The sequence below is a fragment of the Prosopis cineraria genome, unplaced genomic scaffold (genome assembly GCF_029017545.1).
Source record: "Prosopis cineraria cultivar Desert tree isolate PC_DT_omini unplaced genomic scaffold, ASM2901754v1 PC14, whole genome shotgun sequence".
NCBI classification, from domain to species: domain Eukaryota; kingdom Viridiplantae; phylum Streptophyta; class Magnoliopsida; order Fabales; family Fabaceae; genus Prosopis; species Prosopis cineraria.
Window position 1 is genome coordinate 8,260,890 of NW_026555345.1, and position 21,059 is coordinate 8,281,948.

The 21,059-nt window shown below is 32.2% G+C and overlaps 2 protein-coding genes across 3 annotated transcripts; one reads left to right on the forward strand and one right to left on the reverse strand.

The window, feature by feature from the left end:
* Nucleotides 1-880: 880 nt before the first annotated feature.
* On the reverse strand, nucleotides 881-3,434 carry LOC129292979 (heat shock cognate 70 kDa protein-like). The gene is made up of 2 exons (XM_054930741.1): nucleotides 3,036-3,434; nucleotides 881-2,754 (listed from the first exon to the last, which is right to left on the reverse strand). Exons 1-2 carry the CDS (start codon nucleotides 3,091-3,093, stop codon nucleotides 1,118-1,120), a joined length of 1,695 nt encoding a protein of 564 aa, XP_054786716.1. The 5' UTR covers nucleotides 3,094-3,434; the 3' UTR covers nucleotides 881-1,117.
* A 2,435-nt stretch (nucleotides 3,435-5,869) lies between these two features.
* LOC129292981 (uncharacterized) lies at nucleotides 5,870-8,610 on the forward strand. Of its 2 annotated transcripts, XM_054930743.1 has the most exons (5): nucleotides 5,870-6,192; nucleotides 6,307-6,477; nucleotides 6,562-6,618; nucleotides 6,727-6,779; nucleotides 7,794-8,610. In XM_054930743.1, exons 2-5 carry the CDS (start codon nucleotides 6,307-6,309, stop codon nucleotides 7,828-7,830), a joined length of 318 nt encoding a protein of 105 aa, XP_054786718.1. In that variant the 5' UTR covers nucleotides 5,870-6,192; the 3' UTR covers nucleotides 7,831-8,610. The 2 variants fall into 2 exon arrangements, with proteins under 2 accessions (XP_054786718.1, XP_054786719.1); XM_054930744.1 differs by lacking the exon at nucleotides 6,727-6,779 and having other exon boundaries at nucleotides 5,870-6,477.
* The last annotated feature ends 12,449 nt before the right edge of the window (nucleotides 8,611-21,059 follow it).

Consider the following 21,059-nt stretch of genomic DNA (forward strand, 5'->3'; position numbering starts at 1 on the left):
TTATTTGAAGAAAATTTTTTATATATAGTAAAATTTAATATTTTAACATATTATTTTTATAATTTTTATTCTATATTATTGATTAAATAAAAATATAATTTTAAATTTCTTTTATCGGATCCTTGAAAAAAAATCATTTTGTCCAACTTGTATTTCTTAAATTATTAAATATTTAATAATCTAAATTTTAAAATAGAGAAAAAAATGAGGATGAAAATTAAGGGAGCCAACAGGTAGGAAATAAAAAGATTTATGACTAAATTTGAAAATTGAGTTTTCTTTAAAATCTCCTCATATTAGGAGAAAAAAGTTGAAAGTAAAAATATAGAGTCTCACATGTTAGTTCATCTCAATTTCCTTCTCGTTTTTCTCTTCTTAACCAAGCAAGAGAAAATATCATTTTCCACTTTTATGTGTCACTTTTTCGGTTTTTCCCCTCCCTTAAATATGAGTATCTCTCTCAACATGAATTCAAACATTGTTCATCATGTTCTAAGCTAATTTCTTCCAATAAATCCAACCTCCATTAACAAATAATGTTGCTGAAAATGACATGTTATTGTAACAATAGCGTGCCACCAATGTGGCAATGATAATTAGTAACAAGAACTTTTTGACGTCAACTTTATTGTTTGATTAATTCTTTAACGAGAAAACTATATAGTCCTTGACCCTAAGTTAAACACAATTAATGTAGGAAACAAAAACCATGTTTCCAAATACACCCAACAAATAATTTTGATTATCATATCTCAAAGCAAGTCATACCATCATCCAAGTCATCGTGTATGAAAGGACTGTTATCGTATGAATTAAATCCTATTATGAATATTCAAGATGATTCACCTAGTACTCGAATGCTACATTCAACTATTCAAGCCTATGCGAGGCCTTTCTTAACATTTATATCAGCAATTTAAATGAGACGCCAACGGCTAAATTATAATTAACCAAAATGTATCAACTATCAAGTGCACGTAGTTAAGAGATTCACAAAATGGAAATTAACTAAACCGCCAAATCAGATTGAACCATTAACAATCCCACGAAAATTACAGCAAAGCAGAAGTGAACCCACTACCTACCATGTCCAGAAACAGAAGCAACTGGCATATGCCTAAATACCCATCTTCAATGATACTTCCGCGAGCTTTCTCATCTCTTTCTTATACTTATTAACTTTGGCAAGCTGCTGGACATCAACAAGCTTTAAGGCTCTTTCTATAGCATCCTCCGTCTTCTTCTTGTCTTGAGCGGAAAAACTTGAGCCATTCACCTTGTTATTCATTGCAGACCTGATTTTGTATATATAGTCCTCCAAATCATTCTTTGCTTTAACTTTCTTCCTGTGCGTCTCATCGTCGGCCCTGTATTTCTCCGCTTCTTGAACCATCCTTTCAATTTGTTCCTTCGATAGTCTTCCTTTTCCTTTGATTACGGTTATCCTATTCTCGATCCCTGTTCTAGTTTCCTTTACAGAGACATTCAAAATACCATTTTCATCAATGGAAAAGCAAACATTGAACTTAGGAACACTCTTTGGTTCTGGGGGAATTTTTATATAAAATGAGTCCAGCAAGTAGTTATCCTCTGCCTTTGCTCTCTCACCCTGAAAAATGTCAAAATGGACTTCTGTTTGGTTGTCACGCACAGTAGTAATATCATCAACCCGCATCGTTGTGGGAATACTAGTGTTCCTTGGAATTACTACTTCCATGAGACCATTATCTAATGAAAACCCTAAAGACAATGGGGTGACTTCTCTCAAGACAATGTCTTGTAGATCTTCATTTCCTTGCCCACTTAAAATGGCAGCTTGAACAGCAGCACCATAAGCAACAGCCTCATCAGGGTTGATGCTCCTGCATAGATCCTTCCCATTAAAGAAGTCCTGTGCTAGCTGTTGAATTTTAGGAATTCTTGTAGACCCACCAACCAGGACAACCTCGTCAATACTCCCCTTGTCAAATTTGGCATCCCTAAGACACTTTTTTGCAATTCTTATGCACTTTGTGAAGAGGTCTTTGTTCAATTCCTCAAACCTTGCACGAGTAATTGTTGAATAAAAGTCAATGCCATCATGTAAAGCATCAACCTCAATGGCTGTTTCAACAATGGATGGAGATGAGAGCGTCCTTTTTGCTCTCTCACAGACAGTTCTTAATCTCCTAAGGGCTTTTGGACTCCCACTGATGTCCTTCTTATGCTTCCCCTTGAACTCTTCCACAAAAAACTTCACCATTCTATTGTCAAAGTCCTCTCCCCCAAGGTGTGTGTCGCCATCAAGTAATTTAACTTCGAAGTCACCCTTGTCGATTGTGACGAGAGACACGTCAAAGGTACCGCCACCAAGGTCAAACACAAAAATGTTCCTCTCATGGTCATAGATATCTTTCTTGTCGAGGCCATATGCAATTGACGCAGCAGTGGGTTCATTGATTATTCGCAATACATTGAGGCCAGCAATTGTGCCTGCATCTTTGGTTGCTTGACGTTGAGAGTCATTGAAATGAGCAGGCACAGTGACAACTGCATCCTTAATTGTTGAACCAAGATATATCTCTGCTATCTCACGCATCTTTGCCAATATCATGGATGAGATTTCTTCAGGTAGGAATTGTTTTTCTTGGGACTTAAAATTCACAACAATTTTGGGCTTATCATCGACCCCACCAATGGTCTTAAATGGCCAAAGGTTTCTATCACTTTGAACATGAGAATCACTAAACCTCCGACCAATTAACCTCTTTGCATCTGCAGAATATTAATCATTGTACAAACAAATAAATAATAACCATATGAACATTACAAGATCCTACTATTCTAAAAGAAAGAAAGAAAGAAAAAAAGAGGTAACCATGGAATCGAACAATTTACATGAAAAAGAACCAAAACTAACTTAGAAAATTATGAAGAACATTAATAAAGATTTCCCCCCCCCTTTTTTTCATTTATTTACATTAAGATCAAAGAAACTTTTGACCAAATTCAGAGCAGCAACTAAAGGAAAGCAAAAAACATACAAGGAAAATTACCAAAGATAGTATTAGTAGGGTTAAGTGCAGCCTGGTTCTTGGCGGCGTCACCGACCATCCTTCGAGTATCACTGAAGGCAACATAAGATGGCGTCGTTCTGTTTCCTTGGTCGTTCACGATGATCTCTACTCGATCATGTTGCTAGACAGCAACAGATGAGTAAGTGGTTCCAAGATCGATTCCAATGGCTAGTTTCTGGTGTGATCTGTTATCCATTATCTTCTCTTTCAAGTCAATGAAGTTTCGTGATACTGAGTCTGGAAAGAAAGGGTTTCGGAACTTGAAGGTTATAAGAGGCCTTGATCATTATCATAATAGTAATACACGACACTGGCCATCATGAGATCTGCTCAGTTTTGGCAAGATGTTTGAAGACCAAAGAGGCAGACACATGGGAATGAAAGCCCTTCGGTGTAAATTACTTCTAACTACTCCACCAAAGCCAATATTTAACTTATGTGGTCTCAAAAAGCAAGAAATTAATGCGTTGTCATAAAAACACTTTTTCTTTCAGCTTGAAAAAAGTAAAAAACAGAAATTGATAAAATATAAAGTTAAGATAGGTTCCTTCTATAGGAAGTTTTTTCAAAATATATTAATTCTTATACTTCATCTCTAAGGAATATACTAATCCACAAGTCTTATCCTCAATTTCTAAGAACTTTACTGCTTTTATCCATGCTCAATAATGCTTTACAGAAATAATATAGCTTGTAGCGTTATAAATAACATTATGGTTCATAACATGAAACTGTAACTTATCATTATTGTGAGTAAAAATTGGTGATGAAGAAGTAAGTAGTCGAAAATGAAAAATTGATACACGTGAAGCCCTTCCAGTTCACGGTTCCCCAGTCTAAGAATTTTACATTTTTATTATTGATACCCGTGACATGATATATGGACACTAAAGAGTTCTTATTCAGGAGAGAAAAGAATAAAATGATTGTGTAAAAAATGCATAGGAATTCAAAAGCTAATATATATATATATATATATATATATATATCTCTATGGAAGAAACTGAATCTGCACCTACAATTTATAATAAGTAATTAAGTACGTCAAGCATGCCAATTCAACTATATAGTCTATTCCCTTGGTGGTGCTAGACATGTGCGTGGCCTTCAATCCAATTTCTACATAGCCACCTTTGGACATAAATTACTTACTGTATTAATCATAATGAATGGTATGGATATGGTTAAAAAGAAAGAAAAAGATAAATATTAAGAAAGGATAAAGATGTTTTTTTTTAACAGAAAAAGGCAATTTATTAATATTCAAAAAAATTACACTCACTAATGTCAAGAAACAATAAAGGAAAGCACATAAATCTCGGTACAACCTCATCCGGGAAAAAAAAAAACAAAAGAAAAGAAACCAACCTACAATACAACCTAAGAAACAAAATAACAAAAAAACGTTATCCAATGCCAGTCCTGTAATGTATCAGCCTTACCAGTCTCCTCATCCTGGACCACAAACTTGCCTTCACCCACCAGATCATCCACCAAGATTGCAGATAAAGAAGTTGGTGCTGTAATCAGCCACCCATTAGGCCACAACTTCTTAGCACTTAAGGCTGCTATCAAATCAGCAGCTCTATTCCCAAGTCTTGAAACTAAGGAAAAAGACACGAGGCTTAGAATTGGCTAAAGACCATCTCAGACAACAACCCTTCATAAATCCATTCACAACCTGCACAAGAACCAGTAGACAAAATATTACACCTCACAATCGGATTCAACACAGATATTGCCCCCAAAACTGTCACAAAAAAAAAAAGGGCTTCCTTCACAACAAAACATTCAGACGTAAAGGCAGAAGATACATCAACATATTTTCCACAGCACCTAAGGAAAGCACCAGACCAATCACGGCAAACTACCCCTATGCCACCATCCCCATTCTTTTTGAATGAACCATCAACATTCAACTTAACAGTACCTTCAGAAGGAGCAACCCACTCAGTAAATTTAACCTTCTCCTTCATGTTCTTCCTTCTAGACTCATTCTTCACATCTCGAACACCCCAGCATTCCTCCACTAATCTCTGTGCCACAAAAATGGTTTTACCAGGATTAACGATCTCAGTTTTAAAAACAAAATCACATCTCATTTTCTAGATCTCCCAACACATCACAGCAGCAAGAGATCTTGAAAAACCAAAAATCTCAAATCTGTTAAGAAACATCTCCTCACACCAGCTCGCAATATTTTTAACCCTTCTATCATCAATCTTCAGAGACAAAGAGCAACCAAACCAACATCTTTTGGCCCATTCACAACCCAAAAACAAATGTTCACAAGTCTCCTCTTCTACCTCACAGATCGGGCATAAAGGGTTCCTAACACATTTCCTTTTAAAAAGAGCATACCTTGTGGCCAACACACCATTAAGCAATCTCCACATAAAATGCTTGACTTTTGGAGGAACATTTAAGCCCCAAACAGTTTTCCATAGAGATTTAGGTTCCTGATAAGAGCAACAGGGCCTGTCGACTATAGAAACTGTAATGACCCTAAAAAAAATAATAAAAAAATAAAATAAAAAATAAAATATTCACCCAATTTATAGTTTACTTAAATTAGTTTTATGATAAAAGATAAGTCGTGACTTAATGAAACTTATGTTAATAGTTTATTTGAAGGCTTAAAACTTAAATTCTTTTAAGTGATAGATTAAATTTTATTTAATTTAAAAATTTTAAAAAAATTATTAAAGTACTCATGACTGTTATGTTATTAGAGAAAAGTGCTGTGCCTCTTTTATAATTTTTGCGATTTTCTAATGATTCAAGCTTTTACTCTCTCCTCTCTCGGTCAGACCACGCGAGAAAGTAAAATTTCCTCTATTCTTCGAAAACTCTAGAACCAGCGAGCATGAGAGGGAGATTTAGATAGCAACTCCTTCGATCTTCCCTCTTCTTCTCCCTCCTTCATTGAGACTAAGGCTAGCGAACCTAGCTGTCAATGAGAGCAGGAGCTCTGCTCGTCGCTGCTATAACGTCCACTGGAAACCCCTACGTTGAGGCACAAATCATAAGACCAAGGTTCCCCTGTTTAGCGTCCAAGCTCCTCCTTTTTCCCTTTTCTTCTTTTCGTCAATCATCGTGAGGCTTCCTTCCCCGTCAGTCAGTTCGCCGTTGACAGGTGTGTGAATTCCAGCCATCATCATCAAGTCTTCATCTTCTCTGTTCAAACGTCGGGTTCCTCTTTCCTTCTCGAGCAGCAGCAATAATTTGGTGCGTAACCTTTCTGGTGTAGATGTTGGGTGCATCAGACTTTTCCCTCCCTGGTTTCAATGTCGATTGCCTCTCTTCTCCTGCCTCATATTCACGCGGTAACACTTTCTTCTCCATATGGTTCTGTATCGCCGCTGTGTCTGTCACTAGTGCGTCTTGGCTGGAGTTCGCTGTTGTTGCAGCATTTCTAATGGTAAACACAACTCCTCTGTTCTTCAATTTCTCCTTCCTTCTTCATTTTCGCATGGCCATATTCCCTTCCTTTCTTATCTTGCAGTCGCCGATTTGGTGTGAGGAAGTTATAAGTTGTGCCTTTTGTTCCTCAATTATTTTGGTGAGTTGAGATTCCACTTCCTTTCCCTTGTTAGCTGTGCGTAAATGTTGATTGGAGTGATGCTGATTTGGGCTTTTAATTTTCTCCTTAATTGGGACTATTTTGCAGGTAGAACATAATTGGGAGACATTCGAGTTAATTAAATTGAAGTTTTGTAACTTGTAAGTATGTGTTTATACTGTGAAAGATTTAGGTTTGTTCAAAAACAAAAAAACAAAAAAAAGAAAGAAGAAAAGAAAAGAAAGGAAAAGAAGATTTAACTGTTCTTTTGAGAAGCATAATCATTCCAAGATAGATATTGAAAAACTTTGGGACATGGAATTGAAAGGGGAGAAACTTAGTAGTAATTTAAAAATTAATACCTAAGGTGTTTGATAAAAAATTTATTAGGGGGAGTTTTATTGGTTTATGTGAATTGTGAGATTTCATTAATTATTGTGAGAAGCATAAATGGCTTGGATAATATTTATTTTTGTGTTGGCTTGAGTATCGTAAGGAATTTCTGATTATGGAATTTATGCATAATTAGTTGATATTCTTGAGAGTTGTATGGCTCGTAATTATAAACTATAGTGTTGTTTTGTGACTCATTGTTGGTGTGCACTTAAGGTATTTGATAAAATGGTATTTTGGATTGATCGAGTAACAAAATTTGGGTAATTTTAAATTTATTATAGATATATATTTGTTGTGTTAATGTTAGAAGGAAGTTTAGTGAAATTGTAGGAAGTCTTATAAAATCCTATTATATATTATAAGGAGATTGGAAGAGAAGAGAACTTGGTATTATGGTTTGAAAAATAAATAAATAAAAATAAAATAAAAATAGTGCTTGCAAGATGTTTGAGAAAATGTTTGTTAGAAGGATCTAACATATTATGGCATGATACTTGTGATGGTTGCATTGTTGTTAGCCAACATATTAAAAAAGACACTTTATAATGCAAATTGAGGCAGACATTAGATATTTGAGGAATAAATATTTTGATTGGTGATTTGTGAGCTAGGTTGTTATTGATATGTTAATCTTTGAAATTTTTAAGGAATAATCGATGCAATGTTTGGAAATTGTTGGGAAAAAAATTATCTATTCTTATACTTAAATAAATTTAGATTGTAAATTTTGAATTGTCAGTGTATACAGGAAATTGATTATGGTATTATTTGGATAATAGGAATTTAAGTACCTCGAGTTGTTGCAAAAAGGGCTAATTTGGAACTAAGTTATGTTTGGGAATTTATCAGGTAAGTGGATAACGTTCCAACTAATCTATGATCAATTTTTTTCAAAAATATTTTTACTTGGATCATTTAATAACAATGATATTACATATGTTATGCTTTGTTAATTAAATTATTTTTATCTTGGAAAATTATAAAGGGATGTGGAAGGATATTTGAATTATGACGTGTATGTGTTTCTCCTAATAAAGGATACTTTCAAGATTGATGGAATTATTTTTATTAGCTTTGGTAATTTTGGTTTCTTAATAAATGCAAGCATGGGCATCATTTATGAAGTTTTATTCTAGCAAGTTTCTAATGTTCATTCTTCATGCAAGTTTAATTTTGAGAATGGAACTGTATTTTAATAATGATGACTTTCTCGCATGTTTGAAAATGGATTTGGAGGGGATTTTATACAAAACACTGGTTGCTAAAGGCAGTTCCGTTAGCCCTTGGCGCGCCATGGTACACCTAGCTAGCATAGTATTTATAGGAGGTGCTAGCCTTATGCGATGGCCAACACACGTGGAATGGAGGGATGGTTTTTGGTGAGCATTGTTCTCACGTTTGTTTTGTGGTTTCAAGCCATGTTTGATTAGCATTACCTTTATAGACTGTGTGTTCACGTTTGTTTCATGGCTTCGGCTGCCTTTAGTTACTTACCTTCGTGGATTGTGTGTCCACATTTGTTTTCGTGGCAAGAGCTATGTTTGGTTATTTACCTTCTTGGACTTTGTGTCTACATTTGTTAATTGTTTTAATAAGTCCCTGTAATATGAATTTGATTATTTGATGATTTTACATTCCATTGATTTTTAACTAGTGAACTATTTATATTATTTATTTTATTTATTTACTTTCTTGCAATCAAGTGATAATAATACTTGATATGATATTTTAATAGTTCAAGATTTTATTTAAGCTTTATTAAATTCTTTTATTTTTGAAATTTATTAAATTTTTATGAAAATCATTGCCTCTATGAATTGCATAATTGTTTCAAACTTTCCTTTTATTCATGTTCAATTATTTATTGTTAGGACGTTATTCACTGAAAAAGATATTTTGGTCTCAGATTGTATAGTTGAACTTGTAACTTGAGATATTCACTGAGAATTTTTATTGCTAAATTGAAGCAGAATAATTATTTTAGTCAAATCCTTATTTGATGAAAAATTTAAACTTTATATCTACGTTGGCGTCTGGCCTTAGGTGCTTCATGTAGACTACAGGTAGGATCCTCGCATTTCTTTTAAAATTTAATATCTAATTTAATATTGTAATAATTTCTAATTACTTTATTAGTGTGTTTGACGTATTAATTTCAGAGTTTCTCCGATCACGGCTTAAGGGATATGAGTTTTGTGCTTATATCCCATGCCAATCATACTTGATTTTTGGGATGTGATAGAAACCTTCACCTCCCTTCGTGCCACATGGTATCTTGTCTTGATTGAATAAACTCCATCCCTCAAAAAACACCAGACTAGCCTATCCTCCAACTCTATTCTAGCAATGAACATATTCAAGATCAAATCACAACTCTTACTATCAATATGATTCCTAACAGGATCTAAATTCCACACACCATTAAAGATCAAATCCGATACTCTTAGTTTCTTCATATCATTACTAAGGTTAGAATGAGGAGCAAGTAGTTTACCATCTAAACCCATCACCCAACAATCATTCCATACACTAATTCGATCACTCTTCCTTAACCTCTATTTCAACCCTTTCAATAAGGCTTGACTACCCCAATGAAGCCTTACCTCCTTTTTTTGCATGTAAAAAATCTACCTTAGGAAAATAGATTCCTTTCAAAACCTTGTACCACAAATCAGTAGGATTTTGAAGCAATGGCCAAGCAGCTTTTGCTAATAAGGCCTGGTTAAAGGCTTGAAAACTTTTAAATCTCATAGCCCCATCATTTTTAATAGTAGACATATCACTCCACTTCTTCCAATATATTCTCTTCCCATCCTTGTCATTATATCCCCACAAAAAATTAAAAATCATACTATCAATTTCTTTACATGTTTTTATCAAGAAAAGCAAAGCAAGCTATTAAATAAACAGGGATTGAATTAGTAACAGCCTTAATAAGTACCTCTTTGCCAGTAAATGTTAAGAGTCTCTGTTTCCAACCTTGGAGTTTAGCAAGGATTTTTTTCTTCACAAATGACAATGCAACTGTTTTAGATCTTTCCTACAGCACTGGCAAACCCAAGTAAGTTCCTAGATCTTTAATAGCTTTAACTCCAAGAACACTCTCAATTTCTTCTCTAACTTCTGGAGTTGTATTTAGAGAAAAAAACATACAGGACTTTTCCAAGTTCATCTCCTACCCTAATGCAGCACAGAAAAGCTCTAGAATCTTCCGCAAAACTAAGCAATTATCTCTATTTTCCTTTACAAAAAATATAGCATCATTAGCAAAAAAAAACAACGAGAGAATAAGACCCCCTTTAGATAATCGAATGCCCATTAGTTCTTTTTTATCCACATGATACTGCAACATCAAAAACAGCACATTAACTGCAATAATAAACAAACAAGGAGACAACGGATCTCCCTGCCTTACTCCTCTCCTAGGAATAATCCTTACTACTTTTCTGTTAGAAACTTACAAATCAAAAACAATAGAGGAAACATACTCCATGATCCAACCAACCCATTGCCTCTAGAAACCCATTTTCAACATCACCTATATTAAGAAATTCTAACTCACCTGATCATAAGATTTATTCAAAACAATCTTCACAGCTAGCTTAATTCTAATCCCTTCCTTCCTCCTCTTAAGATAATGAAAAGCTTCATGAGCAATAACCACATTATCTTGAATTTGCCTTCCAACAATAAAGGCTTTTTGATGTTAAGAAATACAATGATTCAACAAATTTCTCATTCTAGAAGTCAAGATCTTAGCAATGATTTTATAAGATGTGTTACACAAATCTATTGGCCAAAAATGATTCACAATTTCATGTCTATCCTTCTTTGGAATCAAAACAATGTTTGTTAAATTGAGCTTCCTCAAATCAAAATGACCTTCAAAAAACTATTGCACCATGCCATACACCTCTATTTTGACTTCCTCCCAAGCAGATTGATAGAACAAAGTAGTATAACCATCCGGCCCAAGGGCCTTTGTTGCACCAAGATCAAACACTACTCTTTCAATCTCCTCTATCGACACAAGTCTGATTAATTGATCATTATCTTTAGAGGAAATAACTAGATTCACATATCTTAAGACCTCTTCAAGTTTTTCTGAGGCCTTTGCAAAAAAAAAAACAAATTTGAGTAAAATTTTCAAAAAGTATGATCAATTTCTTCCTCCTTTTCCAACCAATCACCATTCTCATCTTTCAACCGAATGAGATTATTTCTTGTTCTTCTTTGAATTACAATATTATGAAAAAATGTCATGTTCCTATCCCCACATTAAATCCACTTCAATTTAGACTCCTGCCCCCAAAACATCTCTTCTCTATCCCATGCCTCCTCCATTTAATTAACTAGCTCCTTAGCAATACGAGACACTTTAGCAGTAAAACATACCTGTTGACACTCAGCAAGATTCACCCTTAAATCCTCACTTACTTTCCTATTATTAGGAAAAGTATCCTTGATCCATCTCAACAACTCCCTCCTACAGACATTCAATTTATCAATAAAAATATCAATTTTATTAGTTTTAGCACAGCTACTGCCAATCCTCCACCCTTTTCTAACAATCTCTAAAAATTGTTCATGCTCAGCCCATAAAAGTATCAAATTTAAACCAAATTTAAACTTTTTTTATACCTTATAAACTTGATAACAACAGTCAACAATAATTAGGTTGTGATTAAAACCAACAGCCTCAGAATGCAAAATTACCGCCTTACTAAAATCCTCCCAAACTTCTACATTACTATAGCCACCCTATCTAATCTTTCCTTCACATTAGCTCCCCTATGCCTGTTATTACTCCAAGTAAATTCTAGACCCTTGAATTCAAGGTCCATTAACCTATAATCACAAAGTAAATTCTAAAAGTAAACAACTCTACTTACTAAAATCAGATGACCACCTTCCTTATCCAATTGAGAACTCAACTCATTGAAATCACCTACACAAAGCTAAGAATCCATAACACCTTAGCTACCTACCTCTATCCTACTCCACCGATGCACCAAAGACAAAAGTAATGAAATTAGGAACAGCTTCTATTATAAAAAATAGCTTACAATGAATTAAATTGTTTGATTAAAATAGAACCTCTAACAAAATAACCTCCAACCACCAAAGAGCCAAACCTCCAAAATTCCCCACTGGATCTACATGTAATTCTTTTTCCAAACCATAATTCCTTTTAATCCTTTTCAACTTATTACTACACATCCTAGTTTTCATAAGAAACATAATTGAGGGCGTATACTTTCTATTACAATCTTTTAAGTTCTTTTTTATCAAGGCCACCCCCAAACCTTGACAATTTCAAGAAAGAAACTTCATGGCAACCCAACAGCTATTAAAGTCCAGCTACCCTCGCCCTCAACATAAGAATTATCTCTACTCATACCTACCTCTAAAATTCCCTTCTTCATTGTAGTTAAACCCACCTCCCTACCAACATCCATACTAATCTTCAAGGAAATCCTAGCCTTTTTCCTCACCTCCTGCTTCACTAACATTATTCTTCTAGTCAAACTTTTTCTCACTTTCAGACGCTCTTTCTTTAGACTATTTGCAAAGGTTGAAAGCAAAAAATCCTGCTGTTCCATCACTCTTCTCCTCTTACTTTCATCAGCTTGAAGAAGGTCTTCACCTCCTCTCTTCAATTTCAATCTCCTTAAATTTTCCTAAATCTATAAAACCTCAGCGGCCTTTGAATGAGGAACCAAAGCTCAAGAATCCACCTCCTTCTCCTTCAGCCTTTCTACTATATTTTCAAGCCCATCATTAGGACCAATTTCTTCGCTTTAGATTCTTTGCACAACCTCCTTACCTCCAATAAGGTTTACAATAACTAAACCAACCCTATCATCATAAGTAGCTTTAGCATTGTTATGATCTACAAGCCCATTTCTCACATAAGCCCAAGCAATATTAGGGACGCTTAAATCATTTTTTAGGACATTAGAGCATTCACCTTTAGCCCAAGTTAATAATCTTGTACTATTAATAATAAAAGAATCATAAAACCCAAATACACTTGAAACCTCCAACCTTTCCACCTCTCCCTTCCCCTTCGCCATGATTCTCTTCACATTCTCCCTATTGTTTTCCTTTAAACTGCCTTCCACTGGAACACTGTTGGTTTCTAAAATCCTATCATCACTAATACTCAACCTTTCTTTGTCAACATTCTAGCCCTTTTGACCACCACTAGCACATTAAAATGATTACATTCTTGCTTTACAAATAGCCATGGCCTAAATCTTAGTAATCGAGGGTTAATACTCGACATCCGATAATCAATATTGCACAATCAATATTCATGTCCAATAATTCCACATTTAAAACAATAATAAGGCAGTTTCTCATATCTCACATCAATCCATACCTTGCTTCTATCAAGACACTGAATCTAGAAACAAGCCACTAAAGGCTTCACTAGATCAACAAGGACGTGAATTCTTAGAAAACAACATGATATTCTTCCATTCTATAGAGGATCCTCAATCAACATAACCTCTCTTACCCTTCCTCCTAGAGTTAAGGCATTTCACAGATTCATTAAACCAGGCAGAACTTGATGTAATTGAATCCAAAAAGGAACAGTATTAAAATCAATCTCCTTAAGAACTTTTGCTGATGCCATTCTTGAAAATTCAATAATTGTCCAAGAATCGACCACAGATGATTACTCATAATCCTTCTACATTCAATCTTTGAATCAAATTTATAGATAAAAGCATTCGTTTGAACCTCAACTACATCCAGACCTCTTCCTTCAAGTTTCAGGCCTTCTTAATCATACCGATCATAGTAAGGCAGTTCAATTCTTTATCCGTAATCAATTTTCTAGCCAAAATTGCCTTCGTCTTGTAAACTAAACCATCATTATTCCATAGAAGAGGCTCTGAAACCAAATCTTCCTCCCTATCTATAAACTATAGCCTCCTTCCCCCTCCAATCATCGTCTCTTACTGCCATCACACCTCCTTGCTGCCAATTACACGGATGAGTCACACTCTTACTCAAAGAGAATCTTGCTACTCCCACACTCCAAGAAGGGGGAGAATCAGAATGATTCTTTATCTATGCCTTTCTTTTTTTCACACGAAGTAAAATACCTAGTAGGGATAAAGATGTTAAAAAGCAAAGATAAAAGTAATTTGAAATGAGATGAGCAGGGTCTCATGACCTAACGGGGAAGGAGTTAATTACATTACAAGTGGGGTCAAGATATGTTTGTATATGACAGTAACATATTGTTTGGTTGGAAGGGAGCCTCTCCTCCCTTTTTGCTAAACAAGTAGAGGGGAGGGAAAAATTTTAAAAATTTTTCCTCCCCTTTCCTCCAAAATTATCACACCCCAAAATATAAGGTTTGACCGGCATGGGATATGTATGCAAAACTCATATCCCATAAGTCTTAACTAAAGAAATTTCAAGTTTGTACACCATAAGCACATATAATATATAAATAGAATTTTAGATATTTTATTTTTATTATTATTAATTAATTAATTGTTTTATATTCCTCATGCAACCAAAATTCAAAATTTTCTATAAAAAAAATTTAGCGAAATGTATCCTAAAATTGAGACTTCCCAAAATTTGTCACCAACAAAGAACAACAATAATACAAACAAAGAAATTGCACTCCTTACCAACAATTATTCAATCTTATAATAAAAGCGAAAATCTTGCCTATAATCAACGTGGAGCATTAAGGGCCAGACCATTGATTTAATATAAGGCTCAAATTATGTCAAATGGGTCTTGCCAAAGTAATTTTTTCACTCCATTGAATGATAAAACGTCACAATGAACATGTTGAAATACAAGTTGAGCCTTTCTATCTGAGACCAAAAATATTTTTTCAGTGAATAACGTCCCAACAATAAACAATTAAACATGAATAAAAAGAAAGTTTGAAACAATTATGTAAGTTGAAGATAACAATTTTCATATAAATTTAATAAACTTCAAAATAAAATGGCTCTATATAACTTTAAATAGAATTTTGAACCATTAAAGTATCAGATCAAATATTGTTGTCATGTGATTTCAAGAAAACAAATAAAGAAAATAAATAATTATACATAAATTACTAAATAAAAAAAAACCAATGAGATGTAAAATCACCAATAATCTAATTTATGATTATAGAGATTTATCAGAACCATTAACGAGCGTGAACACACAATTCATGAGATTAAATAACCAAACGTAGCTCTTGCCATGAAGACAAACCTGAACACACAGTTCACGGGGGAAAGTTACCAAATGCAGCCAAAGCCATAAAACAAACGTGGACAGTGACTGATGATGGTGGAAGGATAGTCGGTGATGAGGGAGAGAACGAACCAACAGTGAGGGGAAAAGAAGGAAAAATTGAGAACCACTCAGACTCTCTCTCTCTCACTCCTCTTTTATGTAGCTCACCAACAAAGAAGATGTAAAATAGAATATAAAAGTCGGTGGGAAAATCACAAACAAAGATCCCATCAAATTTTTTTAATTATCTTTCTATAATAAAATACAAAGGTAAAGGATTCTCAGCACTTCTTCCTAGAGAAAATACAACTAACATTTAGTTTAAGTAAAATTTAAATTTTAAACAATCAGTATAAATTTTACTAAACTATCATTTCTCATTTGTCCTAACATTAAAATAAAGAAATAAATAAAATTAAATATCAATTGGGCAAAGAAAAAATTATTAGATTTTAAAATTTTAGGTCATTACATGAAACTTCTGGCTAGTTCGATGAAAAGATCAAGTGGAATGAAAAAAAATCTGATGTTAATATAATTTTAAAATAGAGGGCAGTTTTGTAATTTTACAAAGATTGAAATAAAACAAAATTCTTCCCCTTGTACCAGCAAGGTTCGAACTAAAGATTTAGTTGATAAATGGTTAGCTCAATTTTTACTAGACTAATATTCCTATTTATTATATCTAATCAAAAAAATAATAAAAATTCACTTAAATTATATCATTATAAAATTTAAATTTAACGTAAATTTTTCAGGTTATTACAAAAATCTACCCTCCCAAATTGGGAGGCTCTCTTCCCTTCCCTCACTTCCCCTTCTCTTCTTTTCCCTTTATTAAAATCCCTCCCCTCCCTCTAAAACCACCACCATACATATATGCATCACCATTTGCCAAAACAACATTATATTATTGATCTTATTTCATAGTCTCATGTTTACTTTTATGGTTTTCACCATTAAAAATCATTTTTCACTCGTTATAACAAAGAGAGATGATGATATAATAAAAAATAAATCATCAAAAGGAGGGGAGATGTTATAGAACTATCTATTAGCAATTAAACCTTTTAATTATATAACGATAAATAATATATGCACACACGCACACGCACATATATATATATATATATATTATAGGTTTTGTTTTCAAGCTTTTTCAAGGGGTGATTGTTAATTCTAAATAAATTGTTGTTAATATCTGAACAATAACTTATCATCAATATTCAAACATAATTTGTTAATATTTAAGAAACACGGTGTCAATTTTTAAAAGATCAATTTGTTCTTTGAGCATTGACAAATTATCAATATAAAATAATATACATATGTTACAAATTCAATTTCCAAATATTAGGTTGTTGCTCCTAAACAAGTTATTAATATTCAAACAATAATTTTTTTTAATCCTTGAAAATGAATTATCAATATTCAATAAATAAATTGTCAAGTTCTAAAATCTAACTTGTTATTTAAATTTTGACAAGATATCAATATTACACTAACTAAAATAATATATATTTTATAAATTTAGTTTCTATGCATTTCCATGAGTCCTTAATTTTAGACGAGTTGTTGTCAATATTCAAATAATAATTTGTCAATATTCAAACATCACTGAATAATTTTTTATAAGTTTGTAAGAGAAATAACTTGCCAATATATAGGAAGAAGGATACGGTAAAGTTAGACGATCGATCCCCCATATAAAATTGAAAAAATTAAACAACACAAAAAAGAAGGGTAGAATTGAAAACTACGTACGTAATCAAAACTTATTTAACGTTATGAATGTAAATTATAAAGTATATTATTATTTTTTTCAAATTGCATCTTAAATCTTTGTATCGCATAAGGATTGACGGCTCTACTAATACATGCATGCATATTACAAATATCTAGATAATAAATTTTATTAATAAAAACGTTTTAGCAACATTCAAGTTTAAAAAAAAAAAACAGCAAAATGCATTTCATTAAACTAAAACGGGAATACAGGAAGCAAATTTAAAAAACCAGAAAACGAAAACTAACATGCAAACAAGAAACTCAGCCTGTGCCTTCTCCATTCGCTTCCTGGAGGTGCTGGTCGTTATCAAGTTGATTCACCTGCTTCTTGAATGCTATATTCAAACCAGTGCAAGGCCTTCCAAAAGCATTTGTGGTGTGATATGAGATAAATGGTGTAATATAAAATAAAATATAATTAGATTTAATCTAAGATATTAGAGTTATTCAACAGGAATATTTAAATAAAAATATTAATTTATTAAAATCAATTTTGATTATTTATTTTATTGTTATTTTAGATATAAGTATCTTTAAAATTTAATTTAGATTTAGGATTTTTTATTTTAATTTAAATCATTATTATTTTATTATTTTAAGATTTTATAAATAGAGTTGAAAGTTTTTATTGCTTTTAAATATTATTAAATTTTTTTTTAAGTTTCAATATTCTTTCTTATTCTTTCTTTCTTCCTCCTCTTTCTCTTCTCTCTCTTCCTCTTTTTCCTTCCCGTTTTCCATCAATTTGTATCAACAATTTAAATGAGATGCGATGTGCTGAGATGTAATTAACCGAAATGTATCCTTGTATACATTTGCTTTAAAAAAAAAAATTACCCAAATATCTCACCCACGAATTCATGTGATCAAATCATTAACAACAGCCCTGACTTTGTAGACATTGTCCTCCAAAGTATTATTTGCTTCAACTTTTTTCTTGCGCCTTTCTAGGATATCAAATAATAAAATAAAAAATAAGGGAGAATGAAAGTAAAATACTTTCAAATTGCATAAATGACAAATAGATATCACGAGATAATTGTTTTCTACTCCCTAATTTGTGTATCATTTTGGTTTTTTTTAAAAAAGAAATTGACATATTTACCCTTCGCTCAACCATTTCTTCCCTGTGTCTCCACGGCTCCCTCGGCACCAACCTCTTCTTCCCAGGGACAAAAGAATGTCGTGGGGTCTTGCAATTGACCGAAACTACCGAGTCGGATAATGAAAGCAGCAGGAAATTCTAGAGTTGATGAACAAATTAAAGCTTCAAAAATTTCCTACAGTACCGATTAACCCCTTCAGTCTTTACATCTGCAAATGATTGCGAATAAAAATATAACAACAGCATGCATTTTACATTAAAAAAAGGGCAAAAGCATATTTTTGTCCCTTAATTTTGGGGTAGGGTTCACTTTATTAAGTTTATTAAATTTCATGTCAACCCTTTAACTTCTAAGATCATAACAAATTTTTTCCAAATCATGACATCGTTAAATTAGTTGACGGAAAATTATAATTTTCATATTTAAAATCTATATTATTACTATTATTATATTTTAATTATTCTAGTAATTATAATTAAAATAATTTTAATGCTCAAAATTATCAATTAAAATATTTATAATATTTTAATTTAAGAATAAAAAATGACAATATCATAATAAAGAAACTCTTTTTTTTTTTTACTACCTTGAAATAAATAAATTTTTGTTTTGAGGTTGTAAATATTTCGTTTCCTTTATATTTGCTAATAAAAAAAATATCTTGTGACCAATTAAGTATGGGAACATTTCAAAATTTTCTATTGTGAATATATGGCATTCTATAGAGACAATTATATCCCAAATACAATTTGACACTAAATGCAAACATCTTCCCAGCAATTGAAATTTCAACTTTTTTTTTTATTGTACCATTATCCTCTTAATGAAACAATCTTGTTCAATTTGCAGCACAATTAAACATTAAATGTAAATATCTCTTCAAGAAATATTTGAATCTTAGTTCACCACACCATGAAACTTTTATACTTTTTTTAATACAAGGTCACGGAAAATCCATGCAAGATAAGAACAAAAATCAGGTCATGTTAGATTCTATAAGGGATCTGTATCCGGAAAGTAGATGGTTAAAAAAAAATAAGATATAAATTTTCTTGAAAGGTCTAGTGAGCGAGCATGTCAACACATTTGTTAGCTTTTTTGAACGTGTGGTCTAAGGTAATGATTCAATTTTTCATAATAAAATCTCTGACTTTATTGATAGTTTCTAAGAGTGAGTGTTAGAGAGATTACGCTGAATAAGTAAGAGAGCTTTCATTAAATTAGAATGTATAGTGATTTTAGTGAATCACGCATTCCAACAAAACTAAAGCCCTTATAGAATGCCTAGGAGTTTTGCCATAGTACTAGATTGGTAGCTAAAGTATTTGAAAAATCCCTTAATTCAATTACTTTTATCATTATGTATGATGTCACCACAAGTCATAGCTCCATTGAAATTAACAACCTTGTCAATGTCAAGACAGATCCAACCTGCTTCTAGAGCTATCCATCATGCCTATAATCTTTTATCATGGTGGCTAAGGATATTAACTCTTGATTGAAGCCTTATATTATTAGTAACTTACTAGGTATTAGAAAAAGCAATGTCGATGTCTTGGTTGATTTCCTCTAGATAGATCTTTTTGCAATGTGCCTTTCAAATGTTCTAATAGACCTGAGTGAAAAGAGTCTACCAAGGGATTCTTCTTGTGTTTAGGTTGTTGGCCTTAACTTTCACATCTCAAATTATTCAATCCTGCATAAAAAGGGAGAAAAAAGTGTTAAGTTTAAAAAGTTCTACAAGTTTAATCCAAAACATTATGAGCTTCTTTGCAATTTCACAAAATATGAATTGAGGAGTCAAGAGAATTGTATCCAAAAGTGCAAGTTCGTTGAAAAGGAGTACTCTCTTCAATATATATGGAGTTGATTTGGAGTCTGTCCCATGTAGCTTTCTAAAGAAAGTACTTATTTTTTCATACTTTTAAATTCCCAAAGAAATTCTTATACTTTTAAGTTTATGTGGGTTTAATTTCCCAACATTGTTTAAATAAATAAAAATTATTAAAAAAAACTTATATACCAAACCTTATATATTTACCCTACTTATTTTTAATTAAATCAAGACTTATCTATTATTTATAAATTATTTATTTTATAATAAATTTTTGTCATTAATATTATTAACACATGAATTAAAATAAAAAAAATGAGATGTTGAAATGTATAAAAATTATGTTAGACTAATTATAATCAACCGCAATGTACCAACCCTTGTCATATCTTCTGTCCAAAAGAAAACCCTGTCATATCAAATCCCCATAACAATCTGATGACATTGACTCAAAAGAAGCAGCCAAATTAAGTTTCAATTCTGCTTTCCAAATCTTCTTTACTTTAATTTTTCTGAAAATTTTTATTTTAATTTTAAAATAATGCAATTTGTAATCATTTAACTTTATTTCAGTTATCAATTTAATCTTTTAAATTTAATTTTTATTAATTTAAACTTTTAAGTTTACTTCTCAATTATTAATTTGGTCATTCTTGTTTAAAAATAAGGTTACATGTCAGTTAAAACTTATTAATATAGATAATAGAATATATAAATATTAAGGTAGAAAACAAGATTAATTTTGTTAAGAAAAAACAAGAGAACAAAACACAATGCAAGAAATTATATTGATAAAAATTAAACTAATTTAAAATTTAATTTATTCTCATTTAACTACATATACATACCAAGTCATTAAGATATTTTACACATTGTATTATTTTAAAAGTCAATTTATATTTTGAAACTTAAATGACTCATGATATTTAAGAAAATATCAGGAACCAAATGGATAAAATTAAATTTCATGAACCAAATTGATGATAACTAAAACAAACTTAAAGGATTAAATTTTTTATATTTCTTTAATTTTTCTGTTTCTTTATTCC

What these genes read in the sequence shown, in the direction of transcription:
- LOC129292979 (XM_054930741.1), bottom strand. Translation starts at nt 3,093, where the DNA reads ATGGTCGGTGACGCCGCCAAGAACCAGGCTGCACTTAACCCTACTAAT. An exon ending in CCCTACTAATACTATCTTTG is followed by an intron (nt 2,755 to 3,035) that starts GTAATTTTCCTT and finishes AATATTCTGCAG; the next exon opens with ATGCAAAGAGGTTAATTGGT.
- LOC129292981 (XM_054930743.1), top strand. Translation starts at nt 6,307, where the DNA reads ATGTTGGGTGCATCAGACTTTTCCCTCCCTGGTTTCAATGTCGATTGC. An exon ending in TTGTTGCAGCATTTCTAATG is followed by an intron (nt 6,478 to 6,561) that starts GTAAACACAACT and finishes CTTATCTTGCAG; the next exon opens with TCGCCGATTTGGTGTGAGGA. An exon ending in TTTGTTCCTCAATTATTTTG is followed by an intron (nt 6,619 to 6,726) that starts GTGAGTTGAGAT and finishes ACTATTTTGCAG; the next exon opens with GTAGAACATAATTGGGAGAC.